This window comes from Boleophthalmus pectinirostris, unplaced genomic scaffold (assembly GCF_026225935.1).
Source record: "Boleophthalmus pectinirostris isolate CB_2022bp ecotype Guang Dong unplaced genomic scaffold, ASM2622593v1 HiC_scaffold_20, whole genome shotgun sequence".
NCBI lineage: Eukaryota > Metazoa > Chordata > Actinopteri > Gobiiformes > Gobiidae > Boleophthalmus > Boleophthalmus pectinirostris.
The window spans coordinates 5,765,765-5,786,369 of record NW_026571153.1 but is presented as its reverse complement, the minus strand read 5'-3'; the positions used below and the strand labels follow the sequence as shown (position 1 = coordinate 5,786,369).

The window sequence follows — 20,605 nt, the reverse complement described above, 5'->3', positions numbered from 1 at the left end:
CGTCGTATTGGTTCCAAAGGCCTGTACCAAGCCCCAGGATCTAAAAATTGCTGCTGAAGTCAATGGGCTCCAGATTAGCTTTGCCTGGCGAGGTGCTTCTGGTGCCTCTTTGCCCATTGAGCATGTGCAGTAGTGATCAGAGCAAAAGGAACTTGAAAGTTGTTTTTAAGACAACTGAAGGATTTTGAGATGAGAAAAAGTTTGTGATCTAAAAATAGGCAAAAATGGCCACAAAATCCAACATTTTTGAAAGTTGTAGGTACCCTGCCACCTGAACATGAGCAGTTTTTGATTACATTGCGATCTGTGGGAAAAATCCTTTCTGACTTTTTCCGTTGAAGTCCCAGTGAGTGTCTGTCAGGGAATTTACCCTAAGACATCAAATTACATTAAATAAAGACACACCAGAAAGAGACGGTTATAATTATACTTGCGCAAGGAGAGTCGTGCCCACTGTCTGTCAGCTCCCTGACCGACTCTGCTCAACAACTCTCCAAGTCACACTTTTATTGAAAATCATGTCACAGATAAGCATACTTGATGACATACATTTCACATATTATCTTATAACTAACAATCGTCAACTGAACCACCCTCCATTTCACATTTGATTACATATCCCAAAGATAGACAATTTAGTAGTTCCCCAAGGCCTTCAGTTTTAACATAAAATGGGACAAACCCAGAATTGTTGGTGCCCATAGTAGATTAGCTTAATCTGTCAGTTGACATGTCATTCATATCTGCTGCTGGTATCATGTCCTGTACTTCCTGAACCAAAACAGACCCAAAGCAATGTTGATTACACCATGATTAATATTTAAATGATTCACCCTTTAAATGATTAATACTTTAGTGAAAGAATTACATATATAAATGAGTAACACTTTAATGAGACTTTAATCAAAGAAATACATTTATATCATAGAATTCTCTAACAGTGTCACTACGTCAACTGGAAGCAGCTACAAGCAGCAACACCCTCCAGTTATTTTAACACATCCATGGTCTGTGCTCACTGGGGCATCACGCCAAAAAAGATTTTTACTTCTGTATTACTTCCTGAATACTGGGCCTATGTCGCAAAAGATATGACGGCAGAAACGTGTAGTTCTGACCGATCAGAGCGAGAGCTGCTAGAGCAGAGGTACCGCTGGCTCAGAGCAGGGCCAGACTAACTCTTACAAAGCTAATTTTTAGGCTCTTTACAGATCTTTTTTTTTTTAAAGTTCATATTGTAAAAATATAAAAGCATCCCTACAAAATTTGACCTTTATAAACATAGTCCACTTTTTTATACAGTCTAAGCGAGTGTGACGTCACCTGCAGCGTTCAGGTCCAGTCAAACGATTACAGGACCGAATCTGGAGCCAGATTTTGAAATCCGACCGCGAGTATCATAGCAACCACAAGAGCCAATCATGACTGAGATTGTTAAATGTGCTCGCCCTTCTCACCAGAAAGTGGAAAAAAACCCCGGAAGTACAAGTTGGGGCACCAGCCAATCAGCGAAGAGTCATATATTTGGTCAACGATTCCGGAGATCGAGGATTTAAAGCCGGAACAAAGAGAATGTTTGGTGAATTTCATACACTTACAATAAAGACGTTATTGCCCTCCTTCCTACGGGATTTGGGAAAAGCTTAATATACCAGTTAGCCCCGTTAGCGGCGCATTACATACGTCACGACCAAATAGCAGAGATTGGTTAAATGATAAAAAGTACCCGCCTACCATCAAGCAAACGAAATCTAAAGTTGCGAGGCCAGACGGTTTGTAGTGAATCTGGCTGATGAATCAGGCTAAGCAGGAGGGGCCTCGGGGAATGAAGGCATCTGATTGGTCCGTTATTTATGTTCATATCCTGATTTAGGGACAAAATAGCAAAATTAAAAACTCAGGATCATGTAGAGCGGGTTAATACGAACATTTTAAGACCAAATCGACGAGGCTCACAGCAGCAGGTACAGAAAGAGGGACGACGATATTCTAATGTAAGTCAAGGGGAGCCAGAGTCAGAAGGAGCCGGAAGAGCCTCCTGGAGCACTTCCTGTTTGGAACGCGGCGGTCTGTGTTCATAAAAGCCGTCGATGCCCTGTCCGCTGAACATGGGCAGTTTGATTTAACAAAAAATGCAAATTTCTGGGTGACAGATTGAAACTTGTGTTGTTAATGTGAGTGTTCCTGGTTTCATTTAGGTGTTTTTGATGACTTTTTTTTTTTTTTTTTAAGCTATAACTGTAATCTTATTTGAGAGGGACTTGTTTAAAAGCACAAATCAGGTTTTGTAGTTCCAACTTAGTTAAATCTTCATGTCCAAGCTGCGTTAAAATAAAGATCAGAACAGTGCCTCCAGTTAGTTTCCCTCCCCCAATCAATATGTTTCTGGATGAACCTCCAATATACCATGTTTGGTTTTGTTTTTCTTTTTTATTCCTCTAGTGAGCGCTCCAGAGTAAGCGTTTCAAACCATTTTCGTTTATTAGGTGGGATGTAGCTGGAATCGAATCATGATCAGGCACAGCTCGACCAGTTTAGGCTTGTTTGTTCACTGGGCTGGAAAACAAGACCAGTTATTTTTACTGTTTTGGGGCCGTCACCTCGTGGTTATGGAGTATGGATTTTTCCCGCGGACTTTGCCTATGGGGGGATGGTAAAATGCGCAATGATTCATATTTTTTGACAAGCCATTTAGTCGAGCAAGAGGAGAAATTATACATTCTTTGGAAAATGTTTTGAAATAATTCACTGTATCAAGTTGCCAACGCCAAACAGGCCAAATGACAAGTTCAGCTACTACTAGTACTACTACTACAACCAAATGTCACTATTTACACGGGACAGTCCAGGTTTTGAGCGCTTTGTCCCCTGTCCCAGCAGATTTATTCAAAACCAGTGATTTGTCCCAGTTTTTATGCAAGAAATGTCCCAGGTGTCCATATTTTTACCACTTTGATGCCCACCAACAGTTGTGACTTGGACTTGAGTCAGACTTGAGTTACTATTTCTAGAACTTGAGACTTGACTTGATAAAATGGACTAAGACTTGGGACTCGACTTGGACTTGAGGCCTGTGACTTGAGAAGCACGTATAAATCATAATTCTGTAATGATTCACTCTAAGGTCTTGTCAAGACATTTAAAAAAGAAAAAAAATACATTTCTACAGCTCTTACATACTCTAAAAATACTCATATATAAATATACTGTGATTTTTTTTTAAGTACAATTTTGTTTAAAATTCATATAAACTGCAAAAATTTGGTTTAAAGATTTGAAATGACTTGAATCTCAAAGCAACTTGGACTTGACTTGGACTTATGAGCCAGTGACTCGAGACTCGACTTGGACTTGCCTGTATTTGACTTGGGACTTGAGACTTACTTGAGACTTGCAAAACAAAGACTTGGTTCCACCTCTGATATATTGTAATTTATTTAGCTAAAATACACACAAAAAACTGAGCTTGAAAATGACCATAAAGCAAAAAAAAAAAATTCACTGACAGAAGTTCCTCAGATTATGACTGACCCAAAGCACAAGTGGGTTGAGAATGGGCAATGTTACACAATCTTTTAACGGTTTTATTTATATTAACCATCCCAACCTGAGTGTGTCCAAAAGCGCAATTAAAACACAAGATTCGACATAAATGTGTCAGTACTTTAGCATTTATAAAGATTCAGAAACAGATAGGGCTTGTGTGAAATAGTTACAACATACTAATAGATGATTGACCCTGAGCAAGTTTTAAGACTTTTGATATTATTATTTTTAATGTATTTTTATTTATTTCCAGAACTAGGGGATGGGTGGTCACTGTTGAGCTCCATAGGCTCTATTCACGCTTACGTCACAAACCAGGAAGACGTTTGGAAACATGCAATGACAATTTCCGGTGGACTCTGTTCGCGGTAGTGAGTCTGACAAAATCTGGGAAAAATGAGAAAATGTTGCAGTTTTCTTCATCTCCATGTCATTGTAGTGCTTCATTATGTTCGGCTAAACAACAATTACAACCGTACCTCAGTTTTCATAATGTTAATAATAATAATTTACAATGCATTCATCTCAATTTGTCAGCAAATAAAACTTACCCTAGTAGCCAAACAAGTACTTTTTAAAGAAGAACTTGCATTCCATTCAAGTCAATGGGCCGAGCTCAATGGAGCATGATCCCAGATTCGCCTTTAGCCCGGCGAGGTTCTTCCGGTGGCTGTGGGCCGATTGAGCATGCGCAGTAGTACTCTTTTTTTCCCACGGGCACACGCGAATGCATGCACGGAGCACGGTCTAGTGATCGCTTTGACCAATCAGAGCGAGAGGAGAGGAGAGCGGACCTGGAGCTAATGATTATACAGTGTTTTTTAAGACAACTGAAGGATTTTGAGCTGGGAAAGAGTTTCTGGTCTAAAAATAGGTCAAAATCACCACAAAATCCAACATTTTTGAAAGTTGTAGGTCAGCTGAACACCAGCAGTTTGTGATTACACTGCGCTTTATGAGAAAAATCCTTTCTCAGCCCAGGGGATTTTTTGCCGCTGAAGTTCCAGTGAGTGTCTTTAAAGGTTGTATGGAGGATTTTTTTTTTGTTTCAAGTTGTCAATGATAGCATTATAGAGGTGCAGTAGCCTTGTAATTATGATGACCAAAAAAGAGAATAAAAATTCATCAACTCTGGACGTGGTGGGGCTAAACATTTGCCAATAGATAACGACACTGCCACGTTATCTGTTAGCTGACAGGCTGTCAATCAAACTCCCTACGTTTCTAGCGTAACTGACTTGCCTGCGCCGCCGGTACGTGGTTTACGTACGACTGTCACACAGTCCACAGACGCAAGCCGCACAGACGCTGTTTACTCCACCAACACAACAGTTCTTAGCGGCTTTTTTTTACCTATATCTTCCTCGCAGTTCGCACAAAGTTTGTTGCAATGGCGACAAGAATCCAGGAGCAGTTCGCCGCAAAAGAAAGTCCGTTTTTGAGGTCGCTGAAAGAAGAAGACAAGGGGAAAAGCAGCGAAGCCAAACTAAGGTGATTCTTGAAGATTCATTCCAGTGATGGCGCCACTGAAGCAGACGCAGGGTCTAAAGACTGACGCACTGGTCGCCAAATTACTCCTGGACAGGAAACTTCTGCTTATTATGAAAACGTACTTTATTTCCAAGAGCTAGTCAAACGTTTTTCAGGACATGAAAGCGATATCCTATGTCTGAAAACGTAATTTTCAAGGCAAAGAAAGAGTCCGCTTGCTGCTGCGTGTTGTAGCTAGTTCATTCGCACTGAATCTCCGCGCAACCTTCTCTGCACCCCTTTCCTGCTCCTGTCCCCACTGCCTGTTCCACTCTTCCCCCTGCTCCTCACTTCTCCGGGCACGGAATCTCCGCGCACCGCTCCCCTCCCCTCTCCTCTCTCCTCTCCTCTCTCCTCCCCTCTCCTCTCTCCCTGCTCCGCTCTTCTCCCTGCTCCTCACTTCTCGTCCGCGAACGAAATGTCCGCACACCCCCTCCCCCCGCTCCTCACTTCTCCGTCTTGCCTAACCAACACTGTAGTTAGTTGTTTACAAGTCATGTGCAGCACCGGCTGTAAACAAACCTGTTTCTGGCATAAAGAGGAGGTGGGAGGAGACGTTTCTACGTAGGAGCTGTAGGGGAGGGGGGGTGGTTTCACGCATGCGCAACATTTGAAAAAGGACAAACAGTCGCTGGATTTCTCGTTCCTTGGAAAATCCTCTATACAACCTTTAAGCCAACTGGAGGCAGCTACAAGCAGCAACACCCTCCAGTTATTTTAATAGACCATGGGTTTGTGATGTAAGCGTGAATAGAGCCTATTGTTACGACTGATTGGAATCATTAATTTACAGACATCACCCACAAACCATTTTTCCATTTTCTTTTTTTTTATTATTATTATAATTTTTGTGACCCTTGCCTCCAACAATCCCGTCCAGCCTTGTGTATTACGTTTTCCGACACACGTCTGCCTGACAGTCTGCTTCCCAAAATGGCAAATATATATATAGAAAGAGAGAGAAACAGAGAGGAAGCGAAAAGGAGAAAGAGAAACAGACAGAGGGAGAGCAGTATAGAAAACGAAGGAGGGCTCCACCTCCTCTCTCCGGGGTCACTGCTCCTCTCCCTGCTCGGCTCTGGAGCGATCCCAAACTAAATGGAGGGGCACCCGGGGGTCATGTTGTGCTTTACGTTTCCATCGCTTCATCCACTGTCATAAGAGAGGAGCAGCGGGCCGTGTCGGTAAGGGGAGGTCAACACTACCGCGATGGTAAAATATAACATCATAGGTCGCGTGGATTTTGTTGAATATGTTTTGTCGGGGTTTGAAGGGCCCACGTCTGTAATTTGTAAAGTAAAAACACAAAACACAGACGTCCGGTGATAATACTCGTCCCGTGTGAATCCTCATCTCAGTGTTTGTTTGTTGTAATTGCGCCTTTTCTATCTCTTTTCTTTCCGCGTTTTCTCTTTCAATCTCAGTCGGTGTCGGTAAAAGAGAGTAATTTACAGATTTGCTTATCCCGAGTGAATGCGCCGTGAGTAACACAGAGGTGGGACGGTATTTTGCAAATTATAAGACGTTCCCAGGTTGTACTTTTCCCGTGTGAATAGGGCTTTTGTTATAATGGTGTTTCCTCATTCCAAACAGACCCGGAGTTGTGTTTTGTTTCGTTCACACATGTTTAACACACAAATCCTGCGTGTTTAGGCTGAGTTCTTCTCTCAAATGGAAAACACTCGACGTTGTGATGTCATGTGGTAAGACGGGAAGTGCTCCGCTGTGTTTTTAAACTTCATACAGTCCAGACAATCATTTGGATCATTTCAGACTTGGAATTTCCATTTTCTACTGAACAAATGGTAAAAGGTATAACTGTTCACGTGAAAACTACAGCTTCATGACATCACAAGTTGGAACAGAACATTTTTACTCTTGGAGGTAGACAGACTATTGATAAAGTGTTTCTCAAAATGTGCAAATGAAGCAAAACAAAACTCCAGGTCTGTTGTTGATGAGGAAACAACATTATACCATAACATAAGAGTCAATTTTGTGTAAAATAGGAGCTTTATTTAACAGTAACTGCATTTAGAAAACTTATTTTGTTTCAGTGGTTATTTATGAAACTTGAGATTACACAGTTCCTTTAATATGTCTGATGGAAGTACATTTTAAAGGTGAAGGGTCAAGCAGGGCAGATCTGTGGCGAGGCGTACCCAGTCACAGTAAAGCCCAATTTATGGTCATGGGTAAAATCATCTGCGTCGACCTGAACCACCTCCACAGAGAGTCAGGATCGACCAAAATTTTCTAATTACGAGTTGAACCGAAGCAGACAGAAAAGGAAAGTGACGCAGACAATAAGCGCTGTTATTGGTCCTCTCGACCTTGACACAGATCCATAAATCAAAAACAATGGCAACAACAGTGTGTGTTGAGGTGACGCAGAATTAATTATAATATAACTATAATTCGGGTTTAAGAATGCAAGTTTTTAGGTCAATAAACACCCTTGTTTATTGAGTACATGCAAGATCACACCGACACGTTCCAGACAACACGATAACATCTCCATGGAGACAAGCAGATGAGGGATTCTCCACCATCAAAGTTACACAGTGCACCTTTAAATAGATAGTTCTCAAATGTATATTATTTATATTTATTTTATTATTTATTATATTTTGATGACATTAATATAGTAAAAAAAAATTTACAAAAAAAAAGTAAATATAACACTGGCTAATCCGTGTATCATTTGTTTTTCAACCAAAAATAAGAAAATGAAAAAAAAAAACTATTTAATTCATTATTTGTCTCCAAAACCAAAATTAATTTTTTGTTTTTTTCATTTTTAGATTTTGTGTTTAAATGAATGGACCATTTTCAGTCCTGGCCTGGTCTCGGTCACAGTCTCCGTCCTGGTCCCAGTCTCAGTCCTGGTCTGGTCCCGGTGTCAGTCCTAGTCTCAGTCCTGGTCTTGTTCCCGGTCTCGGTCCCGGTCTCCGGTCCCGGTCCCCGGTCTCAGTCCCGGTCTCAGTCCTGCTCTTGCTCCCAGACTCACTCCTGGTCTGGTCCCAGTATAAGTCTTGGTCTCAGTCCCGGTCTGGTTCTGGTCTGGTCCCGGACAAAGGACCTGGACCCATTTTTTTCCATGATTAATTTCAACACAAAATCGAAAACTGAAAAAACAAATCATTATCCGTTTTTTCATTTTGGTTTTGGAGACAAATAAAGAAGAAAATAGTTGTTTTTTTTTCGTTTTCTTATTTTTGGTTTTAAATTGAAAAACGAATGATACGCGAATTGTGGCTCTACCTACCCACCTATTACTTTATTTCTATTTCGCCTTCGGAGCCATTACCACCTCGACCTAACCCACCCACAGCTAGTAAAACGTCTTCTCTCTCTCTGGCAATACATCTCCCACTGCTTACCCAAGGAGAAAACAGGCGCGCTCACCAGACGGGGAGCTGTATCCGGACCAACCCAAGCACCTGAGGCCATTTCGCTCGCTCTGTACCCATATAATCCCCCTTCCAACCATCCAAGCACCATCCCACGTGTACCGCCGGGCCAGTAAAGTGAGACGGAGCACCCCATCGCACCCCGTGAAACCGAGCCTGCCGGAGAATGAGGCCCATCAATAAAGGTGGTCCTCCCAGGCATGGTCCTCTGCTGGGAGACCGGGGCCTGGCTTGTTTGCGCTCTGGCCCTGACACGGGGAATACGCATGGGGCGATAAAGATAGCAGTAATAGTTGTCTTGAATCACTGTAAAACGGAACAATGGAGAAGCTACAACAGATTCGGTCGGTCTATAGTGAAAGTAATGTGTTGTGGTTCCTGGGAGTGCATCTGGGGTAAGGGGAGCGGTGGTGCGAATCCAGCTACAGAGTAAAAATTGGAGTTGTCGTCGTTAAAGGGTTCGTATTACGCTATTTTCTGAGCTATACTATGTTGTTTCCTCATCACAAACATACCCGGAGTTGTGTTTTGTTCAAACTGAAAACACTCCACCTTAGCTGTTTTCAGACCGGCTAGAAAAATTGCCGGTTGCCACATCAGATACACTGGGGATGAAAGTTTTTTTACCAGTGACGGACCCATGTTCATAGCACGATTCATCAGCTGGTTTCACTTCGTAGAAACCGTCTGATCTCAGAGTGTTAATATTTGTTCGCTCGACGGTAGGCGGGTACTTTTTATCATTTAATCAATCGCTACTATTTGTTTATGACGTATGTAATGCGCTGCAAACGGGGCTAACTGGTATATTAAGCTTTTCCCACATCCCGTAGGAAGAAGGGGAATAACGTCTTTCCCCTTGATAAAATTCACCAAACAGTCTCTTTGTTCCAGCTTTAAATCCTCGATTGGCTGGTGCCCGAACTCGCACTTGAGGGGTTTTTCCGAACCGTCTAGTGTATTCTGATTCCTGACCTAGTTTCTGGAGTGGCTACCATGTTCATATCACTTAAGTGAAGCCTGATGCGTCATCAACAGAGGGCGTGAATTGGCCGTCAAATAAAAACCAAAGGCCATACAAAATATTCACAGATCACATCATCGACACCAGCGAGTATATGTACTCATACAAATCATTATTTATCTGCTGTGGAGAAGGCGGCAGCGATGCCAAAGACGTAACCTTACAGGGCGAACATGGATAGAGCAAATATTTGTTCTCCTGCGCTGACCACTGCACAATCTTCATGTCACTTGATTTCTCCACCATATTCCACACACGTTTTCTTTGTTTGTTGTCTGCGTGTGAACCAGATGAACCTGCTGACGTCTAGAAAAAAACAAGTTTTACTTTGCGGTTCCCAAATGCTCTGATTTTCAGCGTGATCACCAGTCAGTTTGAGATTAGGAACCAGCACTGGCACGATTCTCTGTTGGCTTGAAAACGTTACTTGTGATGTCATGTGGTGATGCATGAAGGCCTCCACTGTGTTTCAGTCTAGGATTTTCTAATCTCCTGAACTAAAAGCAAAAATAGCTGTTAACTTGAAAACTATCACTTCACGACATCACAAGGTGGACCAGAGCATTTTGAGCTTTGGCGTTGTGGACAGACTAATAATAAAGAGTTCGTCAAACATGTGTGAATGAAACAAAACTAAACTCCAGGTTTGTTTTTGATGAGTTAACAACATTATAACATGGCTTAAAGTTCACAAAAGTCAATTTTCAGAAACTTCAAGGTAATTTGTCCCACAATAGATAAATAGTACAAAAACAAACTCTTGGTCTGAAAAAATAGAACCTAATAACATGTGTATTGTGAAAATGACTATTGTTATAAAAAACTAAACAAAAAATCAAATAAATAAATGTTTCATCATATTGGCAGCAACATTTCCATCACTGAATCAAATGAAATCACTAAAGTTTGTCAAAATACATACACACGTAATTGGGTATTCGATCTTTTTTTTTTTTTCATAACCTTCCATCATTTAAAACATGTCTGAAGAGGTTTTAGACGTCATCCACGCATGTTTGAGCAATTTAGTGATCTCTTTTCGATCACTTTTTCCATTTAGCTTGAAGATTCTGTAATATTTGATATTATTTTTGGTGAAAAGTTTGTGACTTTATAGGTTTGTTGTTATATTTGTGAACGGTAATTTAATAATAATAATACATTGGACTTATATAATGCTTTTTTGACGCTTTACAAATAAATAGGAACAGGAGGGGATGGTGGCGGTGAAGGCTCGGTCCCCCAAGGTCCATTGCTTTGTCCAGTTTATTTAATTCATTTAAAAGGTGAATGACCGCCTCTCCTCTTACTATCAACAATGCGTTTCCTCTCTAGCATTGGTCAAACTGTATCTCTGCTCTTTCCCGCTCCTCCTCCCTCACATGGACCTATAAAGATAGCAGTAATGGCAGCTTTGAATCACCGTAAAACCGGACAAAGACGACACAGTTGTCCAAATGCGCTCTTCTCTATCATTCGGACATAAAGACGTACGCGATCTGGGCCGATTCTCCGCGCCTGGCAGCTGTGTACAAATAAAAAGTTATAGCGGTCGGCCATCTTGGTGAGGGACACGGCGAGGGGGTTTATTGGCGGTAGATCATTCCGGGGAGAGGGGCCGTGGCAGTAAAGTGTGGAGCGACCCCGGCGGCGTCGTAAATAACGCAAGATGGCGGACGGCGAGGGTTAACGGGCAGCCGCTGAGTGAGGATGATGGGAGGATGCTCGGGCCAAGGATAACACAGATATAGGGCCGGAGCCGCAGACGGGAGAGGGGCTTGTGTGAGTGCAAGGGGGGGTGGAAGTGCTCACTCGATTTAGCTTGAGTATGAGAGTCGAAATGTGTAAAGATAAAGGCAAGGACAATCTTTAAAGGTCCTATATTACACAAAATTGACTTTTATGAGCTTCGAGACATGTTAGAATGTTTTTACCTCCTCAAAGACAAACCTGGAGTTGTGTTTTGTTTCATGACATCACAAGGTGGAACAGAGTATTTTGAGTTTAAGAGATGTAGACAGACTAATAATTAGGGCTGGGTATCATTAAGAAGTTACCGATACGATACAAACCTCGATAAATAGGCCAAGATACGATACATACCTCGATACAGCGAGCTTTCGATTCTATACAATATATTTCAAATTGATTCGATACAATTCAATAAAAAAAATAAAGGCTAAATCATGGATGTGATACTAAAAGTCTTTGTTAAACCACTTCTTGTGCAAAGTGAATATGAAACACAAACATTTTACTCATCAAAACAGAGAAATATGTCAAATGTGTCTCAAACGAGCAACAAAACTATAGCACTGTAACAAAATAATTTATTAAACTATATACTCTTGGCAATATATCAGTACAGCAGCCCAGGATATCAATCCTGCATCATCACATTAAACAATACAATATATGATATTTTGATATTTTTGCACACCCCTACTAATAATACAGCATTACTCAAACATACGTGAATGAAAACTGTTTTCAAGTTAACAGCTACTTTTTACCTTTTGTTCAGTACAGATTGGCGATTCCAGGGCTGAAATAATCCATGATTCTAATTAGGGGTGTATAAAATATCAATATATCATATCGTTTAATGTGATGATACAATATCAATATTTTTTGATACTGGGTTTTTGAATCAATATATCCCCAAGAGTATTTTTTTTAGTATATCTGACAAATAAACTATGACTATCTAAATTATTTTGTTACAGAGCTACAGTTTTGTTGTTGTTTGTAGTTTTTATTGCTTGTTTAGAGGAAGGAAACTCGTTTGTGCAGCACATTTGACTTTGTCACTGTTTTGATGATTAAAATGTTTGTGTTTCATATTCACTTTACCCAAGAAGTGGTTTAACAAAGACTTTTAGCATCACAGCCATGATTTAGCAGTGATTCTTTTATTGAACTGTATCAAATCGAGTTGAAGCATATTGTATTGAATTGAAAGTGCACTGTATCTAAAAAAAAAACTTATCATATCGTGGCCTATGTATCGAGGTATATCTAATGGTGTATGGAGTTTAAAAACAAAGTGGTACACTTCCTGTAGCCTGTTACCACATGACATCACAGAGTGTTTTTAGTTTTGGACAAGAACACAGCCTAAATTATGCAGGGTTTGTGTGTTAAACATGTGTGAATGAAGCAAAGCACAACTCCAGGTCTGTTGGTGATGAGGAAAAACTATAACATAGATCAGAAAATTGCGTAATTTCATTTCTACAACAAAGTTTCCACATTACCTACTAATGTGTAATAATGTAATATCCAGAAACGGCATCCAGTTTAGACACCAACCAAAATTGCCAAAATTACCAAAAACAATCGCTTCATGACATTTTAAGACAGTTGAAACGTGTGTGAATGAAGCAAAACACAACTCCAAGTATGTTTTGATGCTGTAAATTTATAACATGTTTTAAAGCTCTCAAGAGTCTGTTTTTGTGAAGACCTTTAAGTGTAAACTCATAGAAGATGCAGATACATTTAGTACCGCAAAAAAGTTAACATAATATTCCTAAATTCTACATCAACTGTGTTAAAATCGATGAAAAACATATCTCTAAGCCATCACCCAGCCTGGCTCCTGCTTATATACTTGACAATGTGACCAAGTTCCCCGTAAGGCCACCTAACTTTTTACATCTTAATTAAAGTCCCGGTGATATTGATCCCTGTAAACTGGCCCTAATAGTGAACACTTGCCAAGAGATGTGCACACTCCGGTCTTTAATTAAAAAGTGGACCACAGAGCGCGGATCAATATTTCAGATGAGAATTATGCAACTTTATTAAAAAAAATCTTCTTAGTTTTGCTCATGTATTGACCACTGGCGAGCACCCAAGGGAGCTGTAGCGTAAGATGATTTAACCAAGAGAACTGCTTATCCAGGAGACTGATTTTAGACTCTTAAGAGGAGAGGTAAAAGGATCTAGACATGGAGTGGAATTTATAGTGACATTTACGCCCAAATGTTAACTAACCTGACATTTCTACCTTCGATTGGTTTATTTACATTTTTAAAAGTTTAACTGCAAAAGAACAGGTATAAATAGCTGTGGGATAGTTTCTGATTGTGGTTTTTTTTGGCTGGGAATCGCTGCAAGAAGGTTCCAGGTTCCTTTGCAGAGTTTGCGTGTTCTCTCTGTGTCTGGGTGGGTTTATTTCAGGCACTCTGGCTTTCTCCGTCAACCCAAAACACGCACCATAGGTCAGCGAAGGCAAGCCGAGCGGCACTGGTTGAATGATTAGAATAAATAAAAGTGTACATTAACTCCATCCTTATTGTTAGGAAACGGTAGAATAAATAGTTGTAGCTCCAGAGTTGATAAGAAGCCTGACGTTGGAGTTTTAACGCAGGAGAAGTTTATTTACATCAGTACAGGACCCAGCACAGTGAGAGAGATGGTGTATTCTGGTTGTAGGGAGTATTATACAGGACGGGGTTCCCAGTCTTTTTCACTGACAAAATTTCCATGACCTAAAATGAATTTTCCATGACTTTACGACACCCTACATGTGTAGAACTGATCATACATTTATTAAATATGAAATGTTAATCCTTTCCGCTCACCTTATGGTTTGGGATTATAGTTTTTTTTAACATTCAAAACACTGTCAGTGCATTTATTGTTGTCTTTTTTTTTTAAACAAAAGGCGCAGACGTTCGGAAATAATCATAATAGCCTAATGAGAACTTAACAGAGCGCTGTAGAAAGAGATATGACAATTCTTTGACTTTTCCAAAACTTTCATTGAATTTACAAAATTCATGGACTCTTCCAGGCTTAGAAAATGACATTTTCCATTTTCATGACTCCGTGAGAACTGTGATTATACCTCTGATAATGCAGGTCGAGATAATGGGCTGAGTGGACAATATGTTCCCGTGATACAGCACTGAAATGGAACTTCTCTTAACACATTACACAACGCTTAAAGCCGTCCATTTGACATTGTGAAAATTCTAAAAACTAAACAACAAAACTTAACATCGGTGCTTGATAACATGTTGTATTTACAGTAATTCACACCTCACAGATCTCTTGGTTTTTGATCGTTCATGGTTTAGTTCAGTGGCTCTCAAACTTTGAAAATAATCTTTTATTGTCTCTCATGGGAGAAATTTGTCTCGGGGCAGGGGTGGTCACACACTTTAACAAAGAGTGCAATTTTCACACCAAATACCACCAAAAGAAAATATTTGTCTTTCCGAGTACCACTAGATCTAAACCAGGTCTATATCCATATTTTTCAGACTACAAGGAGAACTTAACATCCTTTAATTTTCTCAAAAAACCGACAGTGTACCTTATATTCCATTGCGCCTTATGTATTAGTTCTGGTTTTGCCTATTGACTTCGAACCGATTTTCACACATATTCCACTTAGTTCGTTTTCTTTAGTCTGATAGAAGCTGAACCGCATCAGTGCACAAGGAGCGAGCTGTTTTGTTTATCGCTTATAGTTCATGCCAATTAGTCATGTGGTTTTAAGTTTTGTTTTCTGTAAAACGTAAACAAAACTGCATTAAACACATTATTAATGTATATTTGAGTCCTTCTCGTTGGAAATAAAAAGTATCAAGTTTCAAGTATCGTCCATTTGTTTCAATTTGTTCACATTTACAATCCGGTGCGCTTTATGTATAAAATAGACAAGAGAATTCAACATTATTGATATTGTGCTTTATAATCCAGTGCTCCTTATAATCCAAAAAAATACGGTACATCTTTTCCATTGTGGTTCTAAACAAGAAATTATCCGAAGGGCAAAAAGTGAATAAAAAATATGAGGCAAACCCACAAACTCAAAAGGGCGACTCATGTTCCACCTGAAGAAGCTTGTTGAGAAACGCTGCTTCAGTCTGTTGTGTCATACATTTACTTTGCTTTACATGGAACATTTTGCGTTTGTTTCTTCCTATGATTATTCTCAACCAAGTCGTGCAAATTTTCACACATTTCAGACCCGTCTCTCCTAAACAACTCTTCTGTTAGTCTCACTTGAGGAATAATTCACTTGTATTAAGAATCCCATTTCCCTTTGACCCTATGACTGACTTTCTTTTTCTTTTTTGTTTTGTTTTTCCCAACTGCTTGCCCTGTGTTCTAGTTAAATGTGTGTTTTTGCGTTTCGTATTCTCACTAATCCACCTTTTCTCTTTCTCTTTTGTCTTCTCTGCAGGTGACTCATCTCAAGTCGGTAAGTCAATTTTGTATTTTTCTTCCGTTTTGCTGGTCTTTGCTTGTTGTTGATTTGGATGCTGCTGTTGCGACTTAAGCCCGGCGTGCGGATTTCAATTTGTTTTTGCTTTGGGGGAGTTTTTTTTTTTTTGGGGGGAGTTTGTAAAAAATATTAGCATTTTTAGCGCTGGAGAATTTGAAATGGTTTTAGCGTTGGAGTGTTCGTGAACGCGGCCGAGCTCTGTTTCTCGTTTTAGAGCTCGCGTTTTACCTCATTGCCAATTTCAGTTAGCAAAAAAAGAAAAGCAATATTCTAGCCGCTTTTTAGCTTTTGCTGTTTGAAATACTGATGTTGGGCAGACAAAATTGCAGTATCTGTGTTCCATGTTTCATATATTGAAATAGTCTGGCAGATTGTAGCCGTGTGCCAATTGTAAATAGTCTAGTTTTGGTGATGCTGAATGAGCTGGTATCCACTGTGACTGTCTCGTCTTGACGAAAAGAGGCATTTTCAGAACGTTTGATTCTCAGTATTTTGCAAGAACACACACATTTTTTATGATTATTGCCAACTATCAACGTGCAGATGTTTTCTTGTGGTTTATAGTGAATATATTTGTAGTTACCTAGGCAGATTTAAATGAAGTAAAACTGCCAAAATGTTGAATGTTAAATATCTAAAGATGCCTGCGTAATCCCTCAGTTGTCCAAGTGGAGTAGATGGTCAAATCAAATACAGATTTTTGTGGTAACAGTTGGAAAGCTGATTTCTTCTTAATCACAAAAGCAATGGAAATGTGACCAAGTTGTTTAAAGGGCCACTAAACACCAAAATAACTTTTTTTTCCTACTGATTATCTGTGTAAATGGGTCTAAATTAGAAATGTATACCTATCTCTGGACTTATTTTGGTATTTTAGTACATATTTATTGAAAATCTGACTTTTGGGTTAAAGTCTTGTCTGTAACAGCCTCTTTAGGATCAACTACAGTCAGGACATTTGATTTTTCGGGTTGGACTAACGGCCGCCAGTGAATTAGACGCAGGTTATTACGTGACGAGCGCAGTCACCTTCGTCTACAGGTGGGACTTGAGGAGCCCTGACCCCGGCACCGCTGGGCACTGCGATGTCCCGCCATGTCTGCAGAAAAGGGAAACGTCGTGATCCGAGCACAAATGTCCGCTCTATGTCAAAGTTCGTGCACCGGTCTGCGCCGTGTTGGATTTTTGTGAGTCGGTTGGCTGTCAATCATCGCTCCAGAGCCCCACATCACCGCTCACTCTGGAGGATTTTTTAGATTTTGCTTAGGGGTGGAGTAAAGCTTTGAGAGGTTGTTTAATGGCTCTTTGAGTTGTACCTCTTGTGCTTCTCAAGTCTCTAATTTGTCTTGCAAGTTTCAATGCTGAAATCCAGTTGGTTTAAACCTCAAAATGCGTCTCTCTCGTCTGAATTGTCATTGCCTGAACCTCAGCACCTGCAGCCAAACATGAATCAGATGAAATCGCGTCAAACGCCCCTAGTTTGCCACTTGACTTTCAGTCATTCGCTTCATTCGTGTGTCCAGGTTGCTTGAGTTTGGGAATTTGGTTGCGCAAGTAAATAGACAAAAATAGACAAGTAATAGACAGAGCGGGACTGAGACAGACCGGGACTTGAGACCGGGACTTGAGACCGGGACTTGAGACCGGGACTTGAGACCGGGACCAGACCGGGACCAGACCGGGACTGAGACTGGGACCAGACCGGGATCAGAGCAGGACTGAGACCGGGACCAGACCGGGACTGGGACCGAGAGAGGGACTGAGACCGGGACTGAGACCGAGACCGGGACCGAGACTGAGACTGGGACCAGACCGGGACTCAGACCGGGATCAGAGCAGGACTGAGACCGGGACCAGACCGAGACTGGGACCGAGACTGGGACCGAGAGAGGGACCGAGAGAGGGACTGAGACCGGGACTGAGACCGGAACTGAGACCGGGACCGAGACTGAGACCGGGACTGAGACTGAGACTGGGACCGGGACTGAGACCGGGATCGGGACCGAGACCGGGACCGAGACTGAGACCGGGACCAGACCGAGACTGGGACCGAGAGAGGGACTGAGACCGGGACTGAGACCGGGACCGAGACCGGGACCGAGACCGGGACCGAGACCGGGACCGAGACCGGGACCGAGACCGGGACTGAGACCGGGATCGGGACCGAGACCGAGACCGGGACCGAGACCGAGACCGGGACCAGACCGAGACTGGGACCGAGAGAGGGACTGAGAGAGGGACTGAGACCGGGACTGAGACCGGGACTGAGACCGGGACTGAGACCGGGACTGAGACCGGGATCGAGACCGGGACCGAGACCGGCACTGAGACCGAGACCGAGACCGGGACCGAGACCAGACGGGGACCAGAGTGGGACTAAGACCAGGACTGAGACCGGGACCAGACCAGAACCAGAGCGGGACTGAGACTGGGACCAAAATAAAAGGAAAAGGGGGCAGTGACTGGTGTCTCTAAAATATAGAAGGACTTTGGCTAATGTCTGAGCAACCACCGCTACGGGACCAACACGCTACTACTTCTGCTCCTTCCTTAACAGCAAAGCACCACGGTAATAGCAGCACTGCTTTACGTCCGCTATACTTTGCATTTCACGGGCTTTGTCTATAATAGGCAATCACATTAAGATTATTCATGTCAGAAAAGCAGAGTGTTTGAAAAATAGTAAAGTGCTGCTACTCCAACAATTTAAAAAAAGTCAAAGTAGTGGGACGCTTGAAAAATAATGTTTATGACGCTACTCTGACAATTACCGGAAATTTCTTTCGAATAAAGGCATGTAACTTGTATCCCCGACAAGAAAAAGTTACATGATGCACCTTTATCTACTGTAGGTTTTCATGAAATGCGTAGTCTAACCCGTTATACGCTCTGTAAAGTCAATTCTTTGCTAAGTTCTCACCGTTCATTAGCCCCGTGTTCCCGCTGACGCCTTAATCACGACCAAACTCCGGAGGTAACAAAAGTTCAGTGTTTTTCTCATTACATAGCGCCCTGTCTGCCGTGCTGCCGATAACTTCCCCTCATCACAAAACGCACTCTCTGGCTACCGCTCCGCGACAAAGCTAATTATGAAGAAGCTACGATAACACTGACACGTCGCTGTAGCCGGCATGCTAGCTGGGCTTATTTTCCCGATGCTGGTGCGACGCCGTTATACGTCCCATTAGGCCCCGTGTCTCTGTCATCATGGTTCCGTCTGGCCTGTCGCCGGTTTTTGTTTCGGGAGGCGTCGCGGCGATGTGACATGTCAGCGTATTTGGAGATAAAGAGGTTTGCGCCGGTGATGGATTTGCTCATTGTTTACAGTCAATCACACCGAGCTGACGCCGACGGAATAGTGGAAGGAAGAAAAAAGAAAAACAAAAAGGGCTAAAAGAGGGCCAGTGTTAAGAGTTTGAAAAAGCATTTTACGACTAAAGTTAAAGGGCCCATGTGACGCTTTTTTCTGATCTGTTATAATGTTTATGCATCAAAAACAGACCTGGAGTTGTGTTTTGTTTCATTCACATGTGTTCAACACGCAAACCCCCTTCTCTTAAATAGAAAACACCCCACCTTATGATGTCATTCAGGGTAGCCTGCAGGGTCTCAAAAGTCTCTCAAAACTTCTTAAATTTCATGTTCCTAAATTAAGGCCTTAAAAAGTCTTAAATTATGTTGTCCAAGTCTTATTTTTTTCACAAAGGTCTTAAATTTCATTAGTATTTTTTGTAAAATCAACCAGGCTGCAGTGCAATGTTAAATCACTATATTTTGGTTTCTGGGGTGAGTAGAGTGGAGGAAGATGTTGGATGGATAATGGGGAAGTGTTGGTTTAATCCACAGTGGTTCTTAGATTCTAGATATAGTTCTCTTGTTGTTTGCTCATTATTAGAATTGAATCTGGTGTTTTTCGCCTGCATAATGGGTGCGATGTTGGTCTTAATTATCCATTTAAGTGGTCTTAAAAAGGTCTTTAAAAAGTCTTAAAGTTGGGGTAGTCAAACGCGGGGATATCCTGGTCATGTGGTAATAGAGGAAGTGCACCACTGTGTTTGTAAACTTCATACAGTTTCACTAGAATCATCAGGATATTTCAGCTTTTGGAATTGCAAATCTCTACTGAACTAAAGTTAAAACACAGCTGTTCACTTGAAAACTACCACTTCATGACGTCACAAGGTGGACCAGAGTATTTTGAGCTTTGAAGATGTCAGGGTATCCCCAGGTTTGACTGCCCTAAATTTAAGACTTTTTTAAGTTTAAATGAAAATTAAGACCAACATTGCGAAAAACACCAGATCCAATTCTAATAATGACCATTACTCACTGCTTTAAATAACAAAAAATACTTTTAGTTCTGAATGAGATTTTATAATAATTTATAGTCGTATGCATTGCTTGTAAAATGGCCAAAAAATTTTTTTTTATAACATTCTAGACAAAGTACTCATAGTCCAAATTAGACGTTCATTCACATTACGTAATTTCCCGTTGTTGTTGTTTTGTTTTATTTTCCTCCCTCCATTTGACATTGCACTGCAGCCTGGTTGAGGATACAAGAAAAAAAAATAAGACTTGGACAACATAATTTAAGATTTTTTAAGGCCTTAATTTAGGAACATGAAATTGAAGACCTTTTTAAGACTTTTAAGACCCCACGTCTACCCTGGATGTAGACTAGTCAGGCTGGTGCCACCTAGTGCCTCCTCTCATTTTAATTTCTCTCACGTGACTAGGTCAGAAATCAGAATATTCCAGACAGTTTGCAAGAACCCCAGAAGTGCGAGTCTGGGCACCAGCCAGTCAGCGAAGAGCCAGACATTCTGTGTTGGCAACGATTCCTGA

General features: G+C 41.3%; 1 protein-coding gene across 1 annotated transcript in view; it reads left to right on the top strand.

The window, feature by feature from the left end:
• Window positions 1–20,605, top strand: part of nrxn2b (neurexin 2b) — a 1,850,542-nt gene that overhangs the window by 432,111 nt on the left and 1,397,826 nt on the right. The window contains exon 4 of the mRNA XM_055156806.1: window positions 15,716–15,733. Coding sequence (XP_055012781.1) covers window positions 15,716–15,733 — 18 coding nt within the window. The remainder of the gene's footprint in view (window positions 1–15,715; window positions 15,734–20,605) is intronic.